This window comes from Scyliorhinus torazame, chromosome 7 (assembly GCF_047496885.1).
Source record: "Scyliorhinus torazame isolate Kashiwa2021f chromosome 7, sScyTor2.1, whole genome shotgun sequence".
NCBI lineage: Eukaryota > Metazoa > Chordata > Chondrichthyes > Carcharhiniformes > Scyliorhinidae > Scyliorhinus > Scyliorhinus torazame.
In genome coordinates, this window is record NC_092713.1 from 12,144,567 (window position 1) to 12,166,030 (window position 21,464).

A 21,464-nucleotide genomic window follows, 5' to 3' on the forward strand; every position below is an offset into this window, starting at 1 on the left:
TTCGAATCCCACCACGGGAAAATTTGAATTCAATTTGGGGGCGGCCTGGTGGTGCAGTGGTTAGCACTGCTGCCTCACAGTGCCAGGGACCCGGGCTTAATTCCGACCTCTGGTGACTGTCTGTGTGGAGTCTGCACGTTCTCCCCGTGTCTGCGTGGGTTTCCTCCGGGTGCTCCGGTTTCCTCCCACAGTCCAAAGACGTGCAGGTTAGGTGGATTGGCCATGATAAATTGCCTCTCGGTGGGATTACGGGGATAGAGTGGGGATTTGGATTGGGCCTAGATAGGGTGCTCCTTCAGAGGGTCAATGCAGGCTCGATGGGTCAAATGCCCTCCTTCTGCACTATAGTGGTCCTATGATTTTGTTGAGGCCGGCGCGGGGGGAGGGGGGGGGAGGGGAGAGTCGGGGGGGAGTGTGTGGGCATGTTAATGGAAGATTTAACAACCAAGATTTTCGTTAGGAAAAGGTAGTAAGAACCAAAGCCAGTGCTGACGGAGCTAAGATACAGAGCAGCCATGATCTGATTGAATGCTAGGACAGGCTCAAGAGGCTGAATGGCCTCATCCTGTTCACACCTTCTGCCGATCGGGAGGGATCACCCAGTGTCCTTGATGTTATCCAGCCCTCGTCCAGTAGCGCCAGGACAAAGTAACTGCTAATTCTACCTTATCGGTGTTCATGGGATCTTGCAATGCGTGGCTAGTCTGCCACGTTTGCTAATATTACGAGTCGCCACCACACTTTGAATGAAATTGGAGTGACGCACCTCATGCCGGATGTGATGAGGAATCGGGGATGTTTGACTCCAGGGGCAACGCCACGTTGCTGAATTGGTCTTGTGCTCATTGGGGCTGAGATTGGTTGGCAGTGCAAATCGTGATGACTGTTTGAAATTTGACATTCTTGTGTTTGTCCTCAAAGCGCACGATGAAAAACTTCAGCAAAATGTCTTTTTTCAGCAAGGTTCAAGCTCTGTGATTTCAAGTGATAGTTTTAAAAAAAAACCCTGTTTTGTTAATCCTTTCGTGCCAGGTGAAGCTGACAGATTGCACTGATATTGACAGCGAACATGGGAGTCTTAATCAAGTTGTAACAGGCTGAGGGAGAGATGACAAACATTTCAATTAGAGGGTGTTTCTTGCAGGAAACACCTAAAAACCCACTGAACTTGTCAACTAAAAATCTCCCCAGTGACAGTAACATGCTAGATTTTTTTGAGATGTATCCAGTCAGTCATCCATATTTGGGATGGAGTAAATTCCCTGGAAGATGCCTTGATGCAAAAGCAGATGATACAATTTTGGTTCAGTTCAATGAATAGCAAGTGATTCATTTTCATTGAAAATGGAGCCATGGGAATTTGATTCCAGTGCACTTTACCATGGCACAGTGAGTAGCACTCAGCACTGGGACAGCTGATAGGTTCATGTCATACTCTGGGGACTTGAGAACAAGTCTATGCTGCAGTGTCGGAGGGTTAGTGCTGAGGGAGTGCTGCACTGTCAGAGGGTCAGTACTGAGGGAGTGCTGCACTGTCAGAGGGTCAGTACTGAGGGAGTGCTGCACTGTCAGAGGGTCAGTACTGAGGGAGTGCTGCACTGTCAGAGGGTCAGTATTGAGGGAGTGCTGCACTGTCAGAGGGTCAGTACTGAGGGAGTGCTGCACTGTCAGAGGGTCAGTACTGAGGGAGTGCCGCACTGTCAGAGGGTCAGTACTGAGGGAGTGCTGCACTGTCAGAGGGTCAGTATTGAGGGAGTGCTGCACTGTCAGAGGGTCAGTACTGAGGGAGTGCTGCACTGTCAGAGGATCAGTGCTGAGGGAGTGCTGCACTGTCAGAGGATCAGTACTGAGGGAGTGCTGCACTGCCGAAGGGTCAGTACTGAGGGAGTGCCGCACTGTCAGAGGGTCAGTACTGAGGGAGTGCCGCACTGTCAGAGGGTCAGTACTGATGGAGTGCTGCACTGTCAGAGGGTCAATGCTGAGGGAGTGCTGCACTGTCAGAGGGTCAGTGCTGAGGGAACGCCACACCATCAGAGGGTCAGTACTGAGGGGGTGCTGCACTGACAGAGGGTCAGTACTGAGGGAGTGCCGCACTGTCAGAGGGTCAGTACTGAGGGAGTGCTGCACTGTCAGAGGGTCAGTACTTAGGGAGTGCCGCACTGTCAGATGGTCAGTACAGAGGGAGTGCTGCACTGTCAGAGGGTCAGCACTGAGGGAGTGCTGCACTGTCAGAGGGGCAGTACTGAGAGAGTGCTGCACTGTCAGAGGGTCAGTACTGAGGGAGTGCTGCACTGACAGAGGGTCAGTACTGAGGGCATGCCGCACTGTCAGAGGATCAGTACTGAGGAGTGCCGCACTGTCAGAGGGTCGGTCCTGAGGGAGTGCTGCACTGTCAGAGTATCAGTGGTGAGAGAGTGCTGCACTGTCAGAGAGTCAGTACTGAGGGAGTGTGGCACTATCAGAGGGTCAGTACTGAGGGAGTGCTGCACTGTCAGAGGATCAGTGCTGAGGGAGTGCTGCACTGTCAGAGGATCAGTACTGAGGGAGTGCTGCACTGCCGAAGGGTCAGTGCTGAGGGAGTGCTGCACTGTCAGAGGGTCAGTACTGAGGGAGTGCCGCACTGTCATAGGGTCAGTACTGAGGGAATGCCGCACTGTTAGAGGGTCAGTACTGAGGGAGTGCTGCACTGTCAGAGGGTCAGTACTGAGGGAGTGCTGCACTGTCAGAGGGTCAGTACTGAGGGAGTGTAGCACTGTCAGAGGGTCAGTACTGAGGGAGTGCTGCACTGTCAGAGGGTCAGTACTGAGGGTATGCCGCACTGTCAGAGGGTCAGTACTGAGAGAGTGCCACACTGTCAGAGGGTCAGTACTGTGGGAGTGCTGCACTGTCTGGGGGTCAGTACTGAGGAAGTTCTGCACTGTCGGAGGGTCAGTGCTGAGGGAGTGCTGCACTGTCGGAGGGTCAGTACTGAGAGAGTGCTGCACTGTCAGAGTGTCAGTACAGAGGGAGTGCTGCACTGTCGGAAGGTCAGTGCTGAGTGACTGCTGCACTGTCAGAGGGTCAGTACTGAGGGAGTGCTACACTGTCGGAGGGTCAGTGCTGAGTGAGTGCTGCACTGTCAGAGGGTCAGTACTGAGGGAGTGCCGCACTGTCAGTGGTCAGTACTGAGATGGTACTGCACTGTCAGAGGGTCAGTACTGAGGGAGTGCTGCACTGTCAGAGGGTCAGTACTGAGGGAGTGCCACACTGTCAGAGGGTCAGTACTGTGGGAGTGCTGCATTGTCGGAGGGTCAGTGCTGAGGGAGTGCTGCACTGTCGGAAGGTCAGTGCTGAGTGAGTGCTGCACTGTCGGAAGGTCAGTGCTGAGTGAGTGCTGCACTGTCAGAGGGTCAGTACTGAGGGAGTGCTGCACTGTCGGAGGGTCAGTGCTGAGGGAGTGCTGCACTGTCGGAGGGTCAGTGCGGAGGGAGTGCTGCACTGTCATAGGGTCAGTACTGAGGGAGTGCTGCACTGTCAGATGATCAGTACTGAGGGAGTGCCGCACTGTCGTAGGGTCAGTACTGAGGGAGTGCCGCACTGTCAGAGGGTCAGTACTGAGGGAGTGCTGCACTGTCAGATGATCAGTACTGAGGGAGTGCCGCACTGTCGTAGGGTCAGTACTGAGGGAGTGCCGCACTGTCAGAGGGTCAGTAGTGAGGGAGTGCTGCACTGTCACTGGGTCAGTACTGAGGGAGTGCCGCGCTGTCAGAGGGTCAGTACTGAGGGAATGCTGCACTGTCAGAGGGTCAGCACTGAGGGAGTGCTGCACTGTCAGAGGGTCAGTACTGAGGGAGTGCTGCACTGTCAGAGGGTCATTACTGAGGGAGTGCTGCACTGTCAGAGGGTCAGTACTGAGGGAGTGCCGCACTGTCAGAGGGTCAGTACTGAGGGAGTGCTGCCCTGTCAGAGGGTCAGTACTGAGGGAGTGCCACACTGTCTGAGGATCAGTACTGTGGGTGTGCTGCACTGTCAGGGGGTCAGTACTAGGGAGTGCTGCACTGTCAGAGGATCAGTGCTGAGGGAATGCTGCACTGTCATAGGGTCAGTACTGAGGGAGTGCTGCACTGTCAGAGGGTCAGTACTGAGGGAGTGCTGCACTGTCAGAGGATCAGTGCTGAGGGAGTGCTGCACTGTCAGAGGATCAGTGCTGAGGGAGTGCAACACTGTCAGAGGGTCAGTACTGAGGGAGCGCTGCACTGTCAGAGGGTCAGTACTGAGGGAGTGCTGCACTGTCAGAGGGTCAGTACTGAGAGAGTGCTGTACTGTCAGAGGGTCAGTACTGAGGGAGTGCTGCACTGTCAGAGGGTCAGTGCTGAGGGAGTGCTGCACTGTCAGAGGGTCAGTACTGAGGGAGTGCCGCATTGTCAGAGGGTCAGTACTGAGGGAGTGCCGCACTGTCAGAGGGTCAGTGCTGAGGGAGTGCTGCACTGTCAGAGGGTCAGTACTGAGGGAGTGCCGCACTGTCAGAGGGTCAGTACTGAGGGAGTGCTGCACTGTGAGAGGATCAGTGCTGAGGGAGTGCTGCACTGTCGCAACCTCCCCCAAATCAAGGTCCTGCTTACCCCCTGAGCTGCACGATGAAGATATTATTTCCAAGACGCTTGGGAGAAATCCAATGATCTGACCAATACTTATTCCTCAGTCAGCATCAATTCCCACCAGCCCATTCCATATTCCACGCTCCATCTCTTTCTCGCTCCTTTGATGTAAAGAATCCCATTCCAAATCTTTGATCAATGATGTGACACTGTGACTGGTCCATGCAGAATGGTGGATTGCTTCAATCTTTCTCTTATATAATCGCCATATAATCCCACAACAACTTGCACACTCCAGGATTGGAAAACCTAACATTTGGGAAGCTGTAACTCTGATATTTTTGTTGCATCGCCAAAACATATCCAAGAACCCTGTTTACTTTGGATCTAATTTGCTGAATTTGGAATGCCCATTGAGGACTGTTTTTATTATGAAACCCCAGGTCATGGCTGTGTATGTACCTGTTGGGGAATTTGTTTACAGAACTTAAAGCCATCGGTTAATGGATTCTTTTTGTTGCTGACAACATCGCATTTTCTGGTGTTGATTGCCATCTCCTCCCATTCTTGCAATTCCAGAAGATCATCTTACAGGGAATTGATACCATTTTCCGTTTCCCCTGATGCGCAAAACACACGGCATTCTCCAAATAACCCGCTTCTTGTTTTTGTTTAACTTGTTGGGAAGGCCGTTAATATATCTTGTGTATCAGGTCAGACCCTCCCCCGCTCCCTATTTCTATATACACAAACCTTCTTTGCACAAAACGAGCTGTTAATGTTCCTTTACTTTTTCCAAGATGTTCAACGTCTCAGACCCCCTCCGGGCAACATCTCAAATCGCCAGTGGGCAACATCTGGAATGTTGGCCCCCTTTTTTTTTTGGTTTTCTGGGTGTGTAACATTCAGGGACGTTCAGGTAGACTTAGCCTCTCTGTGCCTGTGTTAACGATTTTCTGATTTTACTGCAGAGTGGCCCAGCGGGTGGTAAAACTGGGCAGAAGCAGCTGCCCATAGGGACTACTCCCCCTGCCCAATGTTTAGCCACTTAGTCAAGATAAAACGTTAAGGGCCGTCAGATTGAGTCAGGTCCTGCCGACAACTTGGGCTCTTAAAATATGGGGAACACTGATGTAAATACATATTGAACCCCTCCCCCACCCCATTGAACCCCCCCCCATTTACACCACGGAGCTACACCGCCCCCCCCCCCCCCCGCCCCATCCCTCTCCAAGGAGGTCCCCCTCATCCACTTGGCACTGCCCCCCACAGAACTCCCCCGTCCCGCAACCCAACCATCACAAAGACCCCCACCCCACCCTGCCCCACTCTGTCATTTCGGTCCTCTCCGCAGAATTTGAACTTCAATCCAACACTTGTTAATGAGGCAATGGCGCCACCTAGTGACCAGCCATCGAAAGATCCTCGGGTGACTAATTGTTCGAATCGATACGTTACTCCGTGCTGTTGAACAGAAAGCATTTCCCTCTTTTTGCTCTTTTTAAAAATAAAAATAGACAGTGGTATGAAGCTGGGAGCATTATTTGTTATTCTGTGTACCTCTGTACCATTGGGAAAGTTCAATTAGATTTAACTTCACTCTGACCCTTTTTGCTGATGTATCCTTAATTTAAAATAGAAGATCCTGGCCTAGCAACCTTCTGGGGAGAAAACCCGCGTTACAAGTTGTATTTTTACCACGGGATGCCACTTATTTTAGTGAAAGTCTTTGAAAAATAATGAGCAGGTAATAATAAGGTAACTTCAAACATATACTTGCCTTGAGTGTTTGAGGATTTGTTTAGTTAGTTGTGTGATGTTAATCCATTATAAATGTATGGTAAACTAATGGATTTAACTCAGCAGAGTTGTTTACAGAACTCTGAAGGGAATCATTAGCTTTGTTTGATTAACAGTTTTATGAGCAGTTGAAAGCATATTGATGAGGTTTATAAATAGCTTTTTATTTTGACAGATTATATAAATTTTAGAGGAGAGTGCTTTGTTCAAGGGCAGTTTCAATGGCTGTGTTTGAATTGCGAGACGATTCCCTTGTCCTCACTTTAAAACATAGAACATAGAACAATACAGCGCAGTACAGGCCCTTCGGCCCACGATGTTGCACCGAAACAAAAGCCATCTAACCTACACTATACCATTATCATCCATATGTTTATCCAATAAACTTTTAAATGCCCTCAATGTTGGCGAGTTCACTACTGTAGCAGGTAGGGCATTCCACGGCCTCACTACTCTTTGCGTAAAGAACCTACCTCTGACCTCAGTCCTATATCTATTACCCCTCAGTTTAAGGCTATGTCCCCTCGTGCTAGCCACGCGGGAGAAGGCTCTCACTGTCCACCCTATCTAACCCTCTGATCATTTTGTATGCCTCTATTAAATCTCCTCTTAACCTTCTTCTTTCCAACGAAAACAACCTCAAGTCCATCAGCCTTTCCTCATAAGATTTTCCCTCCATACCAGGCAACATCCTGGTAAATCTCCTCTGCACCCGCTCCAAAGCCTCCACGTCCTTCCTATAATGCGGTGACCAGAACTGTACGCAATACTCCAAATGCGGCCGTACCAGAGTTCTGTACAGCTGCAACATGACCTCCTGACTCCGGAACTCAATCCCTCTACCAATAAAGGCCAACACTCCATAGGCCTTCTTCACCACCCTATCAACCTGGGTGGCAACTTTCAGGGATCTATGTACATGGACACCTAGATCCCTCTGCTCATCCACACTTTCAAGAACTTTTCCATTAGCCAAATATTCCACAAACAAATTCCACAAATATTTCCATCAAACTCCACAGTTAAAGAATTATCCTCCGCCAGTTCTGCCACTTCCACCATCAAACACATCTTCTCCTCCCCTCCTGTCAGCATTCCGAGGGACTGTTCCCTCCACTCCTTTCCCAGGACACCTTCCCATACAACCACGAGAGGTGTAGAGCTTGTCCTTTTACCTCTTCTCTCTGACTGTCCTAGGCCTCAAACAAGCCTTGCAGCTGAAGCCGCGATTTAGTTGCACTCTTTCACTCAGCATTCGCTGCTCACAATGGGGTCCCCTCCACATTGGGAAGCCAAATTCAGAGAAGGTGACTGCTTTGCAGAGCACCTTCGCTCAGTGCACATGTACGTCCAAACCGTCCGGTCACTTCCCATTTTAATTAGCATCTTACTCTCTTGCTCCTATTTCTGTTCTTAGCCTCCTGCTGCGTTGCTGTAAAGATTGACACAAACATGAGGAACAGCATCATTACCATTACCACTTCCTTCGCCTTTTGTTCAATTACATCTGTGTTATTTCATCTCTCCCCACTTAACCTATCCCAGACCTTCCTTTGAGTTCGACTGACCCTCCTCGTTTCAACAGGAGAAATCCCAACGCTGCTCTACCGTGCTTCAGTTCCGAAGGTTGAGCATCAGTCTGTAAATCCATGGCAGGTGGTATGGGAGAGATTCCTGGTCAGTCATGTGATGGGAAGAATATTTGAGCCTCCACCAGCATTATCCATAGCTCAGGATTGAAACTTGTAAAAGTGCATGTTGTCGGAACAACTTGGGCTCCCTAAGTGAACTATGACCCGCCATAGCCTTCACTCTGCGTTATACAAACTGGCAGAAGTTGAGTAAATTTCAGAGAACTATTTTCTCGGAGGGAAAGCGAGTATTCAATCAAGGAGACTGATTACTAGCAAGGAGTTCCACTGCTGTGATCCCAACAAAGACAGGTCCAATATTATACACTGTAGTGACGGATGCTGCAAGAGCTTCGCAACATCGCTGAAATGTCTCAAGAAGTATTTCTGTTGGAAAATCTAAACAGTGATACTTCTGAACGGAGACTAAACACGGAGACAAATTCAGATTCTGTTTCTGAGGACTTCCCAGTCCCTGTGAAGACGGACACTGGAGTAACGTCCTAGGCCGTGCCACCTACTGAAGGAACAGAAGACACGGCCGAGACACGGTGGCACAGTGGTTAGCACTGCTGCCTCACAGCTCCAGGGTCACAGGTTCAATTCTGGCCTCGGGTGACTGTCTGTGTGGAGTTTGCGCTTTCCCCCTGTATCTACTTGGGTTTCCTCCGGGTGCTCCGGTTTCTTCCCAAAGATGTGCAGGTTAGGTGGATTGGCCAAGCTAAATTGCCCCTTGGTGCCCAAAAGGTTAAGTCGGGTTACTGGGTTACGGGGATAGGGTGGAGGCGCGGGGCTTAAGTCGAGTGCTTTTTCCAAGGGCTGCTGCAGACTCGATGGGCCGAATGGCCTCCTTCTGCACTGTAAATTCTATGATTCTATGAGGAAGGATTATGCAGCAGAATACATCCCGGTTGGTGGAACACCACATGTTCTGTTGTGACGTCAGCAGAATGTTCTGTGCGGTTTTCCAGTTCTCCATGTTACATTGAACGAACAGCGTCTCTGATTGAAACCAAGTGTGTGGTACCTCCAAACATTTTTCTCTTTGCTGCACTGGGAGAATATAACGGTAATGGTTTTTCTTTCAGAAAACGTAGAGGAACGGAGTCACAGGATCCGTGAATTACTTTTCAGAAGGGAGGGTCAAAGCGCAGAAGAGTAATAGTTATAGGGGACTCTATAGTCAGGGGAACAGATAGGCGCTTCTGTGGACGTGAAAGAGACTCCAGGATGGTATGTTGCCTCCCTGGTGCCAGGGTCCAGGATGTCTCCGAACGGGTAGAGGGAATCCTGAAGGGGGAGGGCAAACAGGTAGAGGTCGTTGTACATATTGGTACTAACGACATAGGCAGGAAGGGGCATGAGGTCCTGCAGCAGGAGTTCAGGGAGCTAGGCAGAAAGTTAAAAGACAGGACCTCGAGGGTTGTAATCTCGGGATTACTCCCTGTGCCACGTGCCAGTGAGGCTAGAAATAGGAAGATAGAGCAGACAAACACGTGGCTAAACAGCTGGTGTAGGAGGGAGGGTTTCTGTTATCTGGACCACTGGGAGCTCTTCCGGGGCAGGTGTGACCTGTATAAGATGGACGGGTTGCATCTAAACCGGAGAGGCATAAATATCCTGGCCGCGAGATTTGCTAGTGTCACACGGGAGGGTTTAAACTAGTATGGCAGGGGGGTGGGCACGGGAGCAATAGGTCAGAAGGTGAGAGGGTTGAGGGAGAACTAGGGAATAGGGACAGTGTGGCTCTGAGGCAGAGCAGACGGGGAGAAGTTGCTGAACACAGCGGGTCTGGTGGCCTGAAGTGCATATGTTTTAATGCAAGGAGCATTACGGGTAAGGCAGATGAACTTAGAGCTTGGATTACTACTTGGAACTATGATGTTGTTGCCATTACAGAGACCTGGTTGAGGGAAGGGCAGGATTGGCAGCTAAACGTTCCAGGATTTAGATGTTTCAGGCGGGATAGAGGGGGATGTAAAAGGGGAGGCGGAGTTGCGCTACTTGTTCAGGAGAGTATCACAGCTATACAGCGAGAGGACACCTCAGAGGGCAGTGAGGCTATATGGGTAGAGATCAGGAATAAGAAGGGTGCAGTCACAATGTTGGGGGTGTACTACAGGCCTCCCAACAGCCAGCGGGAGATAGAGGAGCAGATAGGTAGACAGATTTTGGAAAAGAGTAAAAACAACAGGGTTGTGGTGATGGGAGACTTCAACTTCCCCAATATTGACTGGGACTCACTTAGTGCCAGGGGCTTAGACGGGGCAGAGTTTGTAAGGAGCATCCAGGAGGGCTTCTTAAAACAATATGTAAACAGTCCAACTAGGGAAGAGGCGGTACTGGACCTGGTATTGGGGAATGAGCCCGGCCAGGTGGTAGATGTTTCAGTAGGGGAGCATTTCGGTAACAGTGACCACAATTCAGTAAGTTTTAAAGTACTGGTGGACAAGGATAAGAGTGGTCCGAGGATGAATGTGCTAAATTGGGGGAAGGCTAATTATAACAATATTAGGCGGGAACTGAAGAACATAGATTGGGGGCGGATGTTTGAGGGCAAATCAACATCTGACATGTGGGAGGCTTTCAAGTGTCAGTTGATAGGAATACAGGACAGGCATGTTCCTGTGAGGAAGAAAGATAAATACGGCAATTTTCGGGAACCTTGGATGACGAATGATATTGTAGGCCTCGTCAAAAAGAAAAAGGAGGCATTTGTCAGGGCTAAAAGGCTGGGAACAGACGAAGCCTGTGTGGCATATAAGGAAAGTAGGAAGGAACTTAAGCAGGGAGTCAGGAGGGCTAGAAGGGGTCATGAAAAGTCATTGGCAAATAGGGTTAAGGAAAATCCCAAGGCTTTTTACACTTACATAAAAAGCAAGAGGGTAGCCAGGGAAAGGGTTGGCCCACTGAAGGATAGGCAAGGGAATCTATGTGTGGAGCCAGAGGAAATGGGCGAGGTACTAAATGAATACTTTGCATCAGTATTCACCAAAGAGAAGGAATTGGTAGATGTTGAGTCTGGAGAAGGGGGTGTAGATAGCCTGGGTCACATTGTGATCCAAAAAGACCAGGTGTTGGGTGTCTTAAAAAATATTAAGGTAGATAAGTCCCCAGGGCCGGATGGGATCTACCCCAGAATACTGAAGGAGCCTGGAGAGGAAATTGCTGAGGCCTTGACAGAAATCTTTGGATCCTCGCTGTCTTCAGGGGATGTCCCGGAGGACTGGAGAATAGCCAATGTTGTTCCTCTGTTTAAGAAGGGTGGCAGGGATAATCCCGGGAACTACAGGCCGGTGAGCCTTACTTCAGTGGTAGGGAAATTACTGGAGAGAATTCTTCGAGACAGGATCTACTCCCATTTGGAAGCAAATGGACGTATTAGTGAGAGGCAGCACGGTTTTGTGAAGGGGAGGTCGTGTCTCACTAACTTGATAGAGTTTTTCGAGGAGGTCACTAAGATGATTGATGCAGGTAGGGCAGTAGATGTTGTCTATATGGACTTCAGTAAGGCCTTTGACAAGGTCCCTCATGGTAGACTAGTACAAAAGGTGAAGTCACACGGGATCAGGGGTGAACTGGCAAGGTGGATACAGAACTGGCTAGGCCATAGAAGGCAGAGGGTAGCAATGGAGGGATGCTTTTCTAATTGGAGGGCTGTGACCAGTGGTGTTCCACAGGGATCAGTGCTGGGACCTTTGCTCTTTGTAGTATATATAAATGATTTGGAGGAAAATGTAACTGGTCTGATTAGTAAGTTTGCAGACGACACAAAGGTTGGTGGAATTGCGGATAGCGATGAGGACTGTCTGAGGATACAGCAGGATTTAGATTGTCTGGAGACTTGGGCGGAGAGATGGCAGATGGAGTTTAACCTGGACAAATGTGAGGTAATGCATTTTGGAAGGGCTAATGCAGGTAGGGAATATACAGTGAATGGTAGAACCCTCAAGAGTATTGAAAGTCAGAGAGATCTAGGAGTACAGGTCCACAGATCACTGAAAGGGGCTACACAGGTGGAGAAGGTAGTCAAGAAGGCATACGGCATGCTTGCCTTCATTGGCCGGGGCATTGAGTATAAGAATTGGCAAGTCATGTTGCAGCTGTATAGAACCTTAGTTAGGCCACACTTGGAGTATAGTGTTCAATTCTGGTCGCCACACTACCAGAAGGATGTGGAGGCTTTAGAGAGGGTGCAGAAGAGATTTACCAGAATGTTGCCTGGTATGGAGGGCATAAGCTATGAGGAGCGATTGAATAAACTCGGTTTGTTCTCACTGGAACGAAGGAGGTTGAGGGGCGACCTGATAGAGGTATACAAAATTATGAGGGGCATAGACAGAGTGGATAGTCAGAGGCTTTTCCCCAGGGTAGAGGGGTCAATTACTAGGGGGCATAGGTTTAAGGTGAGAGGGGCAAAGTTTAGAGTAGATGTACGAGGCAAGTTTTTTACGCAGAGGGTAGTGGGTGCCTGGAACTCACTACCGGAGGAGGTAGTGGAGGCAGGGACGATAGGGACATTTAAGGGGCATCTTGACAAATATATGAATAGGATGGGAATAGAAGGATACGGACCCAGGAAGTGTAGAAGATTGTAGCTTAGTCGGGCAGTATGGTCGGCACGGGCTTGGAGGGCCGAAGGGCCTGTTCCTGTGCTGTACATTTCTTTGTTCTTTGTTCTTTGTTCAACAAGAAAAATAAATAATTTATTAAACACGAAAAAGCGTTCCAAACCGGTATCGGGGATAAGGGACACCAGTGATGCGGAGAGATTGGAGAAACAGGGGTTGTTCTCCGAAGATAGAGAGCGTTGAGAGCAGATTTGAGGTGTTCAAAATCATCAGGAATCTGGACAGAGTAGATGGAGAGAAACTCTTGCCATTGGCGGAAGGGTTGAGATCCCGAGGGAGCAGGTTTGAAATGATGAGCAATGGAAGGCATAGGAACCATGGAGGAAGCTTCTTCCCCCAGTGAGTGGTTCAGGTCTGGAGTGTGCAACAGGGTCAATCAAAAGGGAGGAACACACGAGGGCAGACAATGCCAAGGCTACGGGGAAAGGGTGGGAGGAGTAGCCAAACTCTGTCCTTGTAGAGAGCTGGCACTGGCTTTGATGGGCTGAATGGTGATAATACAGCAATCGGGATTCAATGGCCTGGATTCTCCGACCCGGCGCCAGGTCGGAGAATCCCGGGGGGGGGAGCGATTCTCGCGCCCTGCCGCTGGCTTCCGTATTCTCCGGCGACGATTTTTGCGCGCCTGCGTTGACAGCGCCCCCCCCCCCCCCCCCCCGCCCCCAGGCGGTTCTCCGGGCCCCGATGGGCCGAGTGGCCGACGGGTTTGGCCGAGTCCCACCGCCGCCGTGGGTTACTCAGCTCCCACACGGCGGGACCTGGAAGGTGAGTGTGCGGGGGGCCGTCCTGGGGGGGGGGAGCGGGGGGATCCGACCCCAGGGGGGGGCCCCCCACGGTGGCCTACCGATCGGCGGGCGGGCTTGTTCCGTGGGGGCCTACTTTACTCCTCGCTGGGCCCCAGTAGGGCTCCGCCATATTGCCCGGGGGCCGGCGCGAAGAAGGGAACCCCCGTGAATGTGCGGAAATCCGCCGGCCATTCCGCACATACGCGAACTTGCGCGGGCCGTTCCACGCTGGCTGGAGCTGCGGGGAGCACTTTGGCAGCAAACTAGCCCCCAAGAAAGGGGAGATTTCCTCATTTTCGGGGGCCGTTGACGCCGGAATCGTTGGAGCCGGTTTTCATGCCATCGTGGGGACATAGTCCCATTATTAGAGAATCCTGCCCAATGTTTTAGGCTAATTTTGGCCGCTACACTATGCTGACAGCACTTCAGCATGACATCAATAAGAATATTACTTTGTCAAATAGCAAGTGATGCATAGGGACATATAATGAGGGCTGTTAGGAAGCCAAATGATATGGGCAGAGGAACCAAAGAAAGCCTTGTATTTATTATGTTTATTTTAGTTCTATTGGTCAGTTAAGCAAGCTAAAACAAAAATTGAATGTTGTCGATACAATTATGTCACAAAAACAGAGTCCAGCTGACTGGTTTACTGGCAATTGTGCGCACACGTGACTCAAAACATACACAGTTCTTAAACTCTAACACTATCTCTTCCAACTCTCCCTCTGGATAGAGCTGGCGGTCAGCTTTCTAATAATTGTATAATCTTTCTGAGCTACATAGGTCCAGAGATATACAAGAGAAAGATAGTCTTGAGTTTATACACTATCTGTCAGAACAATAATTAAAACACTTCACTAACGTGAAGTTAAATTTGAAGTGTGTGACGGAAGTTGGATGCGTTAAGTTTAATTACAGTGTTGGATGAAATGAGTCATTCTTTTCCCAAGAGATGGGAGGTTAAAGTTGTTTCTGATCATATTTTGATATTTTGCTTCCAAATTATTTCAGAAATTGACAGTAACAAACAAAATTACTTTATTTTGGCTCTTGTGTAATCTCATTCTTGTTTTCGAATCCCTTCTTGATCTCGCTTCTCCTCCCCTCCCACCATGGTAATCTCCTCCAGCCCTACAACCTTCTGTGCTCTCTAAATTCTGGCTTATTGTATATCCCCCAATTTTATTCACCCCACCATGGGCAACTATGCCTTCAGCTACCTGAGCCCTAAGATTTGGAATTCCCTCCCTAAACCTCTCTGCCTTTCTCTCCACCTTATTGATTTATCCTTGTTGGGCAAGGGTATTCAGGGTAACACAGATTAAAGAGATTGACATAGAGAAGAGGTTCTGAGTGGTCTGACAGGCTTAAAAGTAGACAAATCTCCAGGGCCAGACGAAATGCATCCCAGGATGTTGAGTGGAGCAAGGGTGGAAATAGCAGGAGCGCTGGCAATAATTTTCCATTCCTCTCTGGCCACAGGAGAGATACCGGAGGACTGGAGGATAGTCAATGTGGTACCTTTATTCAAGAAGGGAGGAAGGAATAAACCAAAACTACAGGCCAGTCAGTCTAAACTCAGTGGAGGGGAAACTATTGGAAGCAATTCTGAGAGACAGAATGAATCTGCATTTGGAGAGGCCGGGATTAATCAAGAACAGTCAGCATGGTTTTGTTAAGGGGAAGTCATGTCTGAGCAACGTGATAGAATTTTTAGAAGAGGTAACCAGTTGTGTAGATGAGGAAAATGCACTTGACTAGGCTACTTGGACTTCAGCAAGGCTTTAGATAAGGTTCCACATGGGAGACTGATAGCGAAGGTAAGAGCCCATGGGATCCCAGGAAATTTGGCAAATTGGATCCAGTATTGGCTGGGTGGCAGGAAGCAGAGGGTGATGGTCGAGGGGTGTTTTTCTGACTGGAAGCCTGTATCCAGTGGGGTCCAGCAGGAATCAGTGTTGGGGCCCTTACTGTTTATAGTTTATATAAATGATTTAGTCTGAATGTAGGAGGGTTGTTCAGTAAATTTGTTGATGATACAAAAATTGGTGGGGTGGTAAAGAATCAGGAGGATAACCTTTGATTACAGGAGGATAGAGACGGGCTGGTCAGATGGGCTGATCAGTGGCAAATGCAATTCAATCCGGATAAATGTGAGATGATGCACTTGGGCAGGACAAACAAGGCAAGGGAATACAGGATAAACGCAGGACCCTGGGAAGCACCGAGGATCAGAGAGACCTTGGTGTGCATATACACCTGTCCCTTAAGGTAGCAGAGCTGGTGGATACAGTGGGTAAGAAGGCATATGGTATACTTGCCTTTATTAGCCGAGGCATAAAGTTTAAGAGCAGGGAGGTTATGCTGGAACTATGTAGAATGTTAGTTAGACCACAACTAGAGTATTGTGTGCAGTTCTGGAATCCATATGAAATGAAATGAAAATCGCTTATTGTCACAAGTAGGCTTCAAATGAAGTTACTGTGAAAAGCCCCTAGTCGCCACATTCCGGCGCCTGTTCGGGGAGGCTGGTACGGGAATTGAACCGTGCTGCTGGCCTGCCTGGGTCTGCTTTCAAAGCCAGCGATTTAGCCCTGTGCTAAACCAGCCCCTTTTTATATTATAGGAGGGATGTGATAGCACTGGAAAGGGTACAGAGGAGATTTAACAGGATTTTGCCTGGGCTGGAGAGTTTTAGAGAGATTGGATAGACTTGGATTGTCTTTCTTGGAGCAGACGAAACAGAGGTGGGACATGATTGAGATGTATAAAAAGATGCAGACAGGAAGAAACTTTTCCCCTTGGGGGAGGGGTCAATGACCAGGGAGCAGAGATTTAAGGTAAGGAGCAGGAGGTTTAGAGGGGACATAGATTATCATAGAATTTACAGTGCAGAAGGAGGCCATTCGGCCCATCGAGTCTGCACTGGCTCTTGGAAAGAGCACTCTACCCAAGGTCAACACCTCCAGCCTATCCCCATAACACAGTGACCCAAGCCAGAATCGAACCTGGGACCCTGGAGCTGTGAAGCAATTGTGCTATCCACAATGCTACCGTGGTGCCCAAGAGGACGGGAGGAAAACCTTTTTACCCAGAGGGTGGTGGGAGTCTGGAAGTTGCTGCCTGAAAGGGTGGTGGAGGCAGAGACCCTCATAACATTGAAGAAGTATTTAGATGTGCACTTGCGATGCCAATGCGTACAAGGCGATGGGCCGAGTGCTGGAAAATAGGGTCAGAATAGTTAGGTGGGTGTTTTCAACCAGTGCAAATGGAATGGGCCGAAGGGCCTTTTCTGTGCTGTATGACTCTATGGCAACCAAGACAAATTCTAAAGACACAACACTTTAGGAAGAGTGTCAGGGCCTTTGTGAGAGGGTGGGGGAGACTTTATACAATGGTACCAGGGATAAGGGACTACTTCACTTACATGGATTAGAGAATCTGTGATTGTTCTCCTTAGACCAGAGGTTCAATAACGGTGTTCAAAGTCAAAAAGTGCTTTGATAGAGTAAATAAGGACTGGTTATTTCCAGTGGAAGAAGTGTCAGTAACTAGGAGACACAGATTCAAGATCATTGACAGACGAACGAGTGGCGCCACAAGGGGGAAAACATGTTTATGCATTAAGCTGTTTTGATTTACAATGTACTGGCTGAGAGGGCGGTGGAAACAGACCCAATAGGAACTTTCAAAAGGGAATTTGATAAATATTCGAAGGGGGGAAAAAAATCTGCAGGGCTCTGGGGTAAGTTTAGCGCCGTGGGCTAAACAGCTGGTTTAGGGGCTGGTTTAGCACAGCGGGCTAAACAGCTGGCTTGCAATGCAGAACAAGGCAGCAGCGCGGGTTCAGTTCCCGTACCGGCCTCCCCGAACAGGCGCCGGAATGTGGCGACTAGAGGCTTTTCACAGTAATTTCATTGAAACCTACTTGTGACAATAAGCGATTATTAATTGGATCAAAAAGCCAACATTGGCACAGTGAGAACTGAATGGCTTCCTTCCGAAAGGAGTTATGTGTAAGGTGTTGGAATAAAGATTTCCGTCAAATCTTACACTGTATTTCTCTTTCAGGTGCTTTTATTTTTTGCTGGACTCCCGGGCTGATGGTGGTCTTTCTGGATGGTGTTAATTGTACCAGCTGCAAAGTGCTGGCTGCAAAGATATGGGTCCTTCTGCTGGCTTTGACCAATTCACTGATGAACCCAATCATTTACTCCTACAAGGATCCTGAAATGTGGCAGGTGATCAAGCATATGCTCTTTGGTGGCTGTGGGAGCAAGGTCGAAATGGAACGAGATGCTTTGAAGTCCACCTCCAACAGGCACAGTGCCATCTCCGAAAATGTTGACCAGAGCATTGATCGTAATCAGGGCAGTCTTAAGAGCTAAATGCTTTGACCAAGCAATTCCTGACAACGTCTTCAGAGCCACTAGTATTGAGGGAACCACCAACAAGTTTTTCAATTCGCAAAAAGGGGCGAATACACTTTCATGAGATATTTACCGAATCTGGTGTGATGGTGTTTTGCGATCACAGTTGAAATTTGGTATTGGGCTTGGGGAATCATTCGTAACGTTAAATGATAAAACTGGTTTTGCCACTTTAGAAATGAGCACTTTTTTGTCTTTAAAGACGACTTGTTAGTTTAACGTTTCGTGCTGAACAGTTCTCAGTTGATGTGTGATGCACTCAGACCGTCGTGACCTTTATGACGAGATTTAGTCAGACGTACTGTACAGAAGCCGCATTTTATTCAACATGACCTAGGTATGGCCTATAAAGCATCACGCTGTCAAAGACATTTGAAAGTAATGCTGTACCCCCCCTAAGTCTCCAACGGAAATGAACGAACGAGGTGGGACTCATGACAAGGGAGGCGTCACACACATGCGACAGCATTATCACTGAGAACCACATGGAACCCCCTTGTTTTGGTTCAAGGTCCTTTGCTTTCCCCGTTGAGCAACTTTAGAAGCACCGCTACCGCACGGACTGGAAGAAGAAGGCCCACCATCATCTACTCCAGGGGCAATTCGGGGTTGGCAAGGAATGCAGCCTTACCAAAGATGCCCCCATCTGAGAAGAAATATTTTAAAATTGATCACCGCTTCTGAGACCCTGTGCAAAATTGTGGTTTCCAAGCAACAAATGAGGCGGCAAATATTGAGTGTAAACATTTATAGGACAATTGACTATACCAAGTCACTTCACCTATTGACATCAAAAGCATGTAACCTGCTATATATGTAAAAATACAAATCGCAGGCTTGGGTTCATTTTTTTAATACTGGTTATGGCAATCTCAAATGTAATGAATGTTCTAAGTGATTTCCTTGTACAAAATTAATTGTTGAGTTTAATCTTTACGCAGTAAGGTCAGGATACTAAATGAATCCAAAGTATTTTTAAGGTAGGTTTTTCACCCCTATTAATAACGAATCTGTAAAATACCAAAAAAATACAACATTCTGTCGCCAAAGGAAACATCCAAGACCATAAGATATAGGAGCAGAATTAGGCCACTCGGCCCATCGAGCCTGCTCCGCCATTCAGTCATGGCTGATATGTTTCTCACCCCACTCTCTTGCCTTCTCCCAGTAACCCAGGGAGGTTACCATCTACCCCGATGATCTTTGAATCCCCTCGCCTAACAAAAGTCTAACCACCTCCAACTGGAAAATATCCAGTGACTGCGCTTCCACTACCTTCTGAGGTCGAGAGTTCAGAAGTTGCAAAACCCTCAGAGAAAAGGTTCTTCTAATCTCGGTCCTAAAAGGGCGACCCCTAATTTTAAAACAGTGCCCCGAGTTCTGGACTCAACCACAAGAGGAAACATCCTTTCCATGTCGACCTTGTCGAGGCTATTCAGGATCCTATAAACTTCAATCAGTTCAGCCCCTCACTCTTCTACACTGCAGTGGAAACAAGCCCAGTTTGTCCAACCTTTCCTCTTATGATACCCTGCTCATTCCAGATATCAATCCAATAAACCTCCTCTGAACCACCTTCAATTCAAGTTTCCACGGTGCCAATTTATAAATGCATCATCCCGAATTTTACTAAAATTATTTTTCTTTTTGCGAAATTCAAATCCATGCTCTTTCTAAAATTGTAGATCATTCAGTTCCCAGGAATGTTTATCTGCCTTCGGCATTTCAAAGACAGTGGGCAGGGGTACAACAGTGGTAAAAGGCTTGTCCGCAAGTCATTATCTGCTTCAGAAGTATTCAGTATTTGGTGTAACAAAGGCCAAATCTCAAGAACCATTCAGAAAAGCTAGTAAGATGTTTTCGGATCATTTTGTTCCAATGTCAAAAAATTGAAGCCCCTTCTTGGAATGCCTATTCTCTGAAGGCATGTTTTCCGGTCGACAGCAGGATCTTCCGGTCCTGCCGATTTCTACAGTATTTTGTGTGTCTCACCCGTCCCACCGCTGGGGATCCCACTGTGCGGCGTCACCATCGGGGTAATTGGAAGATCTCGCCGGTGGCGGTAGCTATTTTTAAAATTTGCTGGTTCTCGATCTACAGACACCCAGTTTTCGTTTATCCTTTGTACCATCTTAACACCTCCTGGTGCCTCTGACTGTGTCCTGATTATTTTCAGAGGGTCATTTCTATTGTAAATATTCTAACTAAAGTGTGTTTTGTTTGCCATTAAACATTGTATGCCAACTAGCAAGGAAGGTGCCATACCGTCAAATTTCAAATAAAATAAAATGTTTTTAAACACCTTTCTGTCTCCTTCGCCAATTGTCCCCAAAACTTGGTTGACCATTTCAGAATCATTGGTTCCCTTCTCCAGGGACGCTGGGATGTGATGTCTGGTGACTCTAACACATGACTATCTGTTCCTGGCATCAAAGTCCCTTGAAGGAATTCTTTGTGCACTGAAAATAAGTATTAAATGATACTGGGATTGAAAACGTAGTGGTCAATGTTGCCCGATCAATGATCTGTCGACATAGGTATTTCAATTAAATTCAATAAATCTGGAATAAAAAGCTAGTTACAGTAATGGTAAGCATGGAACTCGTCATAAAAACCTGTTGACTTCACTAATGTCCTTCAGGGAAGGAAATCTGCCATCCTTACCTGGTCTGGCCTATATGTGACTCTAGACCCTCAGGAATGTGGTTGACTCGTGACTGCTCTCTGCAATAGCCCAGCAAGCCACTCAATTGTCTTCACCATTACCTTCTCCAGGGCAAATAGGGATGGGCAGTAAATCATTGCCTTGCCAGTGATGTCCGCATCCTGTGAATGCGTTAAAAATAATGGGAAATCTAAGCTTCCCCTGTTAGCCTTGTGGATTTCGTCAATGGAATATGATGTGTTCTGAGCTGATGTTGCTACTGAACGAATCAGAATCCAGAGGAGACCAGGCTTAAAAGATCCTAATTTTGTTTTTAAACCATGGAGGAAGTTACTGAACAAATTCACAGGAGTCCGCTGATTAACTTTTAACACAAAGAATAAAATAACAAGAAAAATAAACTCTATTACACTAGACAAAAAGGTTGGAAAGATCTCAATACAAACATAAGAAAATGATTTAAATTTTCATTAACCCTTCACCCCAGTTATATCTTTACAAACACATACAAATTAGGAATATTAAATATCTGCACGGTAGCATTGTGAATAGCACAATTGCTTCACAGCTCCAGGGTTCCAGGTTCGATTCCGGCTTGGGTCACTGTCTGTGCGGAGTCTGCACATCCTCCCCGTGTGTGCGTGGGTTTCCTCCGGGTGCTCCGGTTTCCTCCCACAGTCCAAAGACGTGCAGGTTAGGTGGATTGGCCATGATCAATTGCCCTTCATGTCCAAAATTGCCCTTAGTGTTGGGTGGGGTTGCTGGGTTATGGGGATGGGGTGGAGGTGTTGACCTTGGGTGGGGTGCTCTTTCCAAGAGCCGGTGCAGACTCGATGGGCCGAATGGCCTCCTTCTGCACTGTAAATTCTATGATAATCTGTTTTACACTCTCATACCAGGGCAGCTGGTTTGTGATGCAGAGCCGACTCAATTCCCGTACCT

At 48.1% G+C, this 21,464-nt stretch overlaps 1 protein-coding gene across 4 annotated transcripts in view; it reads left to right on the top strand.

Moving 5' to 3' along the window:
• Nucleotides 1-20,160, top strand: part of lpar3 (lysophosphatidic acid receptor 3) — a 151,752-nt gene extending 131,592 nt beyond the window's left edge. For all 4 annotated transcript variants that reach the window (XM_072510323.1, XM_072510322.1, XM_072510324.1 and 1 more), the window contains exon 4: nt 17,499-20,160. In XM_072510323.1, the coding sequence (XP_072366424.1) occupies nt 17,499-17,815 (317 nt within the window). In that variant the 3' untranslated portion in view covers nt 17,816-20,160. The remainder of the gene's footprint in view (nt 1-17,498) is intronic.
• Nucleotides 20,161-21,464: the final 1,304 nt, after the last annotated feature.